Raw genomic sequence first — 7,930 nt, forward strand, 5'->3', positions numbered from 1 at the left:
TGTGATTTTAGGTGGCCGGTGGACATTTTTGGCGTTATTTAACTACCCATGGTAACTATAGACTACAATTTTTATTTCCACTGTGAGAGTATAATAAGTGGCCCCTTCTTTTTTGATATGAATCGACGTCCATTTGCAATTTAATAAGCAGATATTGAAATTTTGATTAGGAAAAGCATTACTTATGAAACAGCTGCTGAAAAATTAACAATTCATGGAGTCCTTTATAAGAATATATAAAATCAAATATTAAATTTGACTAATCTTTCCCTTATCGTCTTCATGATATGTGACAGGGCAAAGAATTGGTGTTATTATTTCTATTTTAATTAATTATTTGAAGTGAGATGCTCGAATGTTGTCTGCATGTTGTGAAAGACACTATTACCTGTATCTTTTTTTCTTTTTTTTTACTCATTGTAAAGTTACTATTAGGGGAAATATTAAAAAGTTGCTTTTATGTGCTGAATTTGCCCGCTCACAGGAGGTGGAGGCATGACTGAAATCCTCCGAATACACAGTTAATGAGGGTAATTGTTACTATAGCTAATACATGTGGGTGCAGAAAACACTTAAAAGGAACAGTTAAGAGATTTGGGGAAAGATGCTTGCTTGGGTCGAGGATTTATATCAATTTCATCCTTGTGCATCCTGTCAGGGATGTGTTTAGCCTTGCTTAGCACTTGGGCAGGAGGCATGGGGAAATATCTAGCTTAGCACCATCGAATTTAAATTTTTAAAAAATGCTCCAAGATATCTCATTAATACAAGTTATACTGCTGTCCGGTCCGGTTTATGGGGCTTGTTTGGTGGATGTATTAACAAGATAAGTCTGTACCGGTATCATGGGCATATTTTTTAACTTACTAAGATAGCCATTTCCATGTACTTTGTGCTAGACTAGTATGAACACATACCCACATCCGTATATGTCACTTCATATAAATCTGACAGGGTAAGATAGCAAACAAGTGAATTAACAAATTTCCCCAAATCCTTTAAGAATGGTAAAAACACAGGTGTATGATTCACTTGGATGTCATACAGTTATTTTGAATGGCTTAAAAACTTGGTGTAAAAAGCTATAGACATAGCTTTAGCCATCGTAGGTCCCCTTTATGGAGTTACTGAGGCACTACTTCCTTCAAAGAAGCCAGGGCTGAATGGATGCGGACGTGAAGCCTGTTCTCAAAGTCGTAGCCTGTAAAATCCTCCTGAGACAGACAGACAGACAGAGTAGATTAGAATTTAAAGCTTGTCATTTGTATTATGATACATTTATAGTGATAAAAAAACATAGTTACCTTTGCTTGAAGTAGCAATGATCTGCCCTTTCCCACAGTCTGCAATGCAAAATAAAAAAAAGTCTGGGTTATAACTGAACATGTGCAGTACAATCCAAATAAAATGTGCATGAATAAATATCTGAATGACCTCTGGTTTTGCAAGGAGTACACAGCCGAGTTCATAGACGGCATATGGCTGAACATATGAGTTGATATGTCGTCCGTACTCGTCTCTAGCAGCCAGCTGGAATGCCTGGATCACAGATAAAAATGTAAAGGAGAGCGAGCTGAGTAACATCAGAAGTGTAGATAAACTCCAAAGTGATTTGGTTGCACAATATAGACCGATACCTGAACAGCGTCTCTCATATTTCCATGACATTTGTGAACGGCACCAAGAAGGAGATGTTTCAGGCCTCTGCACGAAGCTTCATCTAAACTCTGTAACACTGAATAAAACGTAAAGAGGAAACAATGAAATCCTTAGAAATCCAGCTGCAGCTCACGTAGACATGTTGGTTTTGAATCACGAAGGTTACATTCACCCTGATTCATTATCTGAAGTTTAGATGAGGAGCAGTTTTGAAGCGCTTTCCACAGATACAACACTTCAACTACACCAAGGATGCATAGCTCTCTGGTGGGGGAGGTCTTTCTTAATCTCTCAGCCTGCAGATAGAGTAGGAAAACATTTTGTGACACGCTTTCAAAAGAGAGACGAAAGAATCTGCAGCAAAAACTCACCCTTTTGACAGCAAACTGCTCTATCTGGTTGTTTTTCCTCTTGAACAGCTTCTGCACATCTTTGAAAACGCCGCTTGCTCCGTCCAGGTCACCTGAAGCGCCCTGACACACTGGAAAAATACAAAAAGACCACATAGACTACAGAGTGTATACATCCCAGCAGTGTAAGCATATGATAGCCTGTGATGGACGTACCTCCAGTCAAGTAGGCATAGTAGCACTGAGACCAACGCGACTCATTCTTCAGCCTTTCAAACGACCTGTACGCGTCTTCAAAATTCATCTCTATCATGCTACACCAACCTGACACAGAGACAAGCAGACAGAATATAATTAATCCCTCCCTGTACTGTACGCTAAAAGGAAGTATGTCACAACTAACTTAATGAGTAAACACGTACCAATCTCATAGAGACACACATGCTGGATCTCTCTTTGGTCTGATGCAAGTTCTAATGCATCATGGAAACAGGCCAAAGCACTGTTGATATGGCACTGGGGACAGAGAGAGAGTACACACACCAACAGGTAACAGTAGTCATGTTAGACACACACTACATGCAAGTGTTGAATGAGAGAGCTGGATAAGTAGATGGTGGATCAGATGTTGGTGAGTTAATGAACAATCTGACATGCAGATTAATTATATGTGCTTGAACAGAGACTGTACCAGCCGATAGAAGATCCTACAGTATATTTGCCATCCAATGTCTTTACAAATTAACCGTTTACAGCTTCAGTAGACCTGTCAAAGTGTCGAGTGTCACCACGCAGCGTGAGTCTGCGGTACATACCTCTAGCCTCTGGACCCGTCCTTTAAAGAACATGAAGAGGGATGAGTTGGGGTAAACCACCGACTTTCTCTGGAGAATAGCTTTGGCTTCGAGTAGTCCCTCATGCGTATCAGAGCCGTCCAGAGCAAAGAAAGGCAACACTACTGTGTGGTACCACAAGAGGGCCAATCTGAGCAAGACAAGAGGAGATTCACCTCAGTCTGACATCGTCCGAAATGTTGAATCTAAAGCTCAGTTGTAGTGTAACTAAACCCACAAAGCACTTTTTTCAGATGGGTATTTAGTCATGTTGGTGATCAAATCTGGTCCAAATCTTGACAGTTTAGTGCAAAGTATCTGGATTCTATATATTGTGCCATAAATACGCATGGCAGCCTCCCTCTACTGGTTGAAAGCAGGCTATTACAATTGAATTTTCCTATTGGCTGTTCTGGAAACAAGTGTTATATATGGTGGCAGCTCTGTTCAACCAGCTATTTAACAGCTAAATGCTCCATATTCTTTACAAGCTGGTCAGTAACTGTGTCTGTCCTCTGTATCCATGGCTGAAAACAATGTTGAAAAGAACGATACAAAACCGTACAAGTGTAAGCTATAAAGCCAAAACAATGTGGCTTTATAGCTTACCCACCACATTGATATTTATTTCTCTGTAAAGAATTAATCTACTCACGTAGCTAGTGGTGCCTTCATGTCCTTGCTCTCACTTGCATACATAAGGGAGGAAAGGCCCTGGTGACGGTCACCGGGGAAACCCAGCAGGTTGATAATCTTCAGCAGGTGTGGTGGTACCATGGAGATGCACAGGTGGAAGAGGCCGTAGCCGAAGCTGACGGAGCCCTTGAGCCGGTCCAGGGCCTCGGCCGTCACGCCGTTCTCCAATGGCGCATTGTGGTTGGCGTTGTCCGTCGGGAGGGACTCCTGGTGGACAGAGGACCTCCTCTGACAGGTGTCCTGCAGCTGGCTGATGTCACTGTGGCACTTATTGTACATTTTCCACGCCTTACGAAGGATCCAGCCTCCTTTGATATAAGCTGTAAGTGGAGACAAAAGACAAGATTTAAGATCGATTTAAGCCTCAGTGTTGTAGTCAAGACCACTTCAACTGAGACCAAGTCATGACCAAGACCAGAGTGTATTGAGACCAAGACAAGGCCCAGTCTTTGAGAGTTTTAGACCAAGTCAAGTCCAAAACAAGACAGTATATGGCCTACTTAGGTAGCTAATATGAAGCTGTTCCAAATGTCTTTGGGTGAGGCCTGTTTTAAGATCCTACTGTTTGTTTTGTGGATTAGAATACCTGATAGTTCCTGTTTGACGAAGGAGAGCACGGCGAGGTACACCTGACAGTCAGCAACAATGATCTGTCTCTGCAGGCGGTCTACGATGACTACGCCTGACCTCTGGGAGTCCATCTGTAACACACACACACACACATGTGGATACTTTCAATAAGCAGTACATATGCACACCCTGCAGCATTCCCTGGAGACTGACAGCCAAAGTAACAAGTTTACTGAATGACCCAGTGATGTTTCACAGCCCCCACGCTCCTCTCCCACTTTGTTGATTACATTTCACAGAAGTACTAATTGAATCTATGAGTGGGCTTGGCATGATCTCACCACTGCCTGCATCATTAAGCCTGATGCAGAGGATGTAACTTGTTATCCGAACAGTAGCCTTATATATACATGTCAGCAACTAAAACTGAATAATGAAATTGAATAATCTCAATTTTGGATCACTCTGACAGCAGCACTATTACTACAATATTCACAGTTTACTTTATATCTTATTGCCATGCATCAGACATATAATACATTTTTAAAATGCTACTCACACTTTTTTTAATCTTGTTTCTGATTGTCTCGATGACTCCGGCGCTGTCGCTCTCACACAGTTTCTCGGTGGTCCTCAGGTCATCGCAGGCCGTCTGCATCTTCTCCTCCTCAAATGTCATCATGGCATTCTGTAATGTCATAATATATCTTAGTGATGGTTAAATGATCTTTTACAGAGAAGATCTATGCTTGAGCTGGCTTCGAAACAGAAACATCTTGTTGGATTGGAGGGAAGGAGTGTTATGTAAGAGTCTTAAAAAGGACAAAGGGCTCTTTCTGCATAACAATGAATGGAGGAACACGGTGACATCTGTGCAGCTGTGTTTGGAGAAGATGCTACGCGGCTGACACGATCAGAAAATCTTCGCTCTGATGTAGCTGAAAGCTCTTAAGGTCACCTTGAACCAGCAAAGAAATAATAACGTGGGTTAAAAAACAATTAGTGGTATTTAAGTGACATTTAGAGATAAAGTTTTGTGGTTTAACATTTTAATATTTTCTTATATAACTAAGGGAAGCTGAATTTAACTATCTCTGTGCATCTATGAATGCCCAACATGACGGTCAGTCGCCACCCCCACAGCCCTCAGGGCCATTTTGGATCTGGGTACGGGGGATGACATCATCTCTGACTTCATGGTGTTTCGTCATTATGATGGGCGACAGAGTATGTGTGTGTGTGTGTGTGTGTGTGTGTGTGTGTGTGTGTGTGACTACCACACTGCGAGAAATCTCCCGCTCCCATCAGTGATGGACAGAGCGTTAAGAGCAGTGCTGTTCTTGAGAGGAAGAGGTATCCATTATGTTAATGGATGGAAAGGCAAGTGAGTGAGTGGATGCCAGTGGTGACAATGAAGCAAATTGACACGTTGGGTCATTTCAGGTTATCGATACTGGACGCTTTCCTTACAAACTGTGATGGTATGAGCTTCTAGCAGTTATATTTATCACCGTTTCACTATTCCTTAGCACACTGGCTGATATTTATTTCTTCAGGCATTGCATTGGATCATTTTATTTATTACCACCTGAGAGGAAACTCACCAGGAAACTGACGAAACTGGCTCCAAAGCTCATCAGTGGGCTCTGGGTCCTACAGAGAGGGTGAAAAAAAGGACAAATTAAGTTGAACATCCATCCATTTTCAAGGGTCACAGGGGGGATGGAGTGTATCCCAGCTGACATTGGGTAAGAGGCAGGTTAAAGAAGATTAGATTTATTGATCCCTCAATGGGGAGTACTCAAATGTACACATATAGACACACACACAAGGGCACAGAGGCCCGCAAATGTCAGTGAGATGGCGGAGTGATGGGCAGCTATGTAGCAGCGCCCTGGGAGCTTGAGGAGGAGGTGAACCGTCCAGTCCAGGCTCCATACTGTGGTCCATGCCTCACACGCTGAGCTATTACTGCTACACCTACGGGCAATTTAGAGTCACCAATTAACCTGCATGTCTTTGGACTGTGGGAGGAAGCCGGAGAAGACACACAGACACGAGGAGAACGTGCAAACTCCACACTGAAAGGCCTCGACTGACTAGGTGGATTCGAATCCAGAGCCTTCTTGCTGTTAGGTGACAGTGCTAATCACCCCTCTACATTTTGGTGGCAGTTGGTGTCAATCCTCTGTTTAGAAAGCCAAAGAGAATGAATCATATGCATAACTTAAAAGGAGCCTGTGCATGCTTTCCAGCAGGAGCAGGTGCAGCTACAGTCCCCGTGATATCAGGGCTCTAATCTGTACGTGTGATCCACCACTATTCAATATTTAAATAAATAAATAAACGAAAGAAGGGAAACTGCCGCCAAAATATAATATCAAAAATCTGACATGCAGAGAAATCCTGACGCGAAACAGGCTCAGAGAAAAGCAGCGACACATTCTGTGCCAAAGCTGGTGATGGAAATGTCACCTCTGTCAGGATTTAACAAAAACAACACTTCATTTGACACTGTTTGGGTTGTAGTACATGCTGTACTCAGTGCTCTGAATGTCACTTTGATGCCTCAGCCACTTGTAACATTTTTTTCCACCCTCAGAGATCATCTCTAAACATGCAACACATGCAATATGGCGATGGATCATTAAAAAGAATTACCTGTATCTCCTGAAAAGCTCGTCGCTCTCTTTGAATCCGTTGTTGAGCAGCATGTTAATACCTTGCAGGGCCATCTCAGCATCATCTATGTGCTCTGCCTTCTCCTCTACCTGCTGCTGTTGCTGGGACTGCTCGGGACCCGCCATTGTTTATACCACAGCTCAGTGGCTGTCGGATCAAACCAGTGCGTTGGAGGACAAAGTACAAACCTGTTTCTTCTCTAAAACTGAGCCGCATTGGTTGATTTCCACTGATGTAGGAGACGGATTAAAACAGAGACGCGCCTCTGGAAATAAAAAACAAACGAATATAAAGAAGCAGTGCAGCTTCCAGACGTCTGTGCACCTTCAGGGATAGGCCACTGATGCCCAGACGGGCTCAATCACACTGCACTCCAGCGATTTACGCTTATCATTGTACTCTCCCAAAGCAGCCGTCTGTGCGCTCAGTCATAAGCCGACTTTAGTATCTAAACCAGCCATCCGTCAGTTGTTGTTTTTTTTTCTCCCCCCCACCTCCTCTGCAACTCTGTGCCGTGCAGAAGCATCCGATGCATTACATAACGGGGATCCAAGGCTTGCCGTGCTGCTCTGCCAGTCCCACGTAACGCGCTCGTCAAACGGCCTGGCGTCATAACGCACAGCGCATCGCCGGGAGGATGGAGGGATGAGGCTCGCTGAGGCGAAGCTGCATCCTGTCAGCATCCATCCCCTCAGACCCTCTCCGCACTCTCACAGGCTCTAAACCCAGCCCTCTCCTCCACCCGTCAGCCAATGGGCGGAGAGGGACTCAGCAGTCTGCAGTCACGCAGCAGGCTTACATGTTAGGACTGTAGTATGATCTGTAGGTTGTTAAGTGAAGATGATACAGCCACATGACCCAACATGTTCACATTTGTCAACCTGCTTATATTTATCCAGAAATGTGCAAACAAATAGTGTTTGTATTGTGTTTCTGCTGTTTTTAAATTTTAATCCTGCATGTTTTTTTTTTTATCAGAAATATTGAAATAATTACAAGAGCATCAACATAAAGGGTCATTAGGGCCGTTTGAACAATAATTATTATTATTTTTGTATTTTTTTATGTTGTCACTACTGTCTACAACGTTAAGAGTAGGTGTACTTTATTTTAACTTATTGTCAACATATTATATATATA

General features: G+C 42.9%; 1 protein-coding gene across 1 annotated transcript; it reads right to left on the minus strand.

Moving 5' to 3' along the window:
- Positions 1-395: 395 nt before the first annotated feature.
- LOC104926023 (tetratricopeptide repeat protein 39C) lies at positions 396-7,515 on the minus strand. Its single transcript, XM_010739794.3, has 14 exons — positions 6,770-7,515; positions 5,713-5,761; positions 4,668-4,796; positions 4,125-4,239; positions 3,498-3,858; positions 2,825-2,993; positions 2,432-2,525; positions 2,226-2,333; positions 2,031-2,140; positions 1,832-1,955; positions 1,638-1,735; positions 1,435-1,539; positions 1,305-1,343; positions 396-1,214 (listed from the first exon to the last, which is right to left on the minus strand). Exons 1-14 carry the CDS (start codon positions 6,913-6,915, stop codon positions 1,125-1,127), a joined length of 1,737 nt encoding a protein of 578 aa, XP_010738096.2. The 5' UTR covers positions 6,916-7,515; the 3' UTR covers positions 396-1,124.
- Between the last annotated feature and the right edge of the window lie 415 nt (positions 7,516-7,930).

The sequence above is a fragment of the Larimichthys crocea genome, chromosome XVII (assembly GCF_000972845.2).
Source record: "Larimichthys crocea isolate SSNF chromosome XVII, L_crocea_2.0, whole genome shotgun sequence".
Classification (NCBI taxonomy): Eukaryota; Metazoa; Chordata; class Actinopteri; family Sciaenidae; genus Larimichthys; species Larimichthys crocea.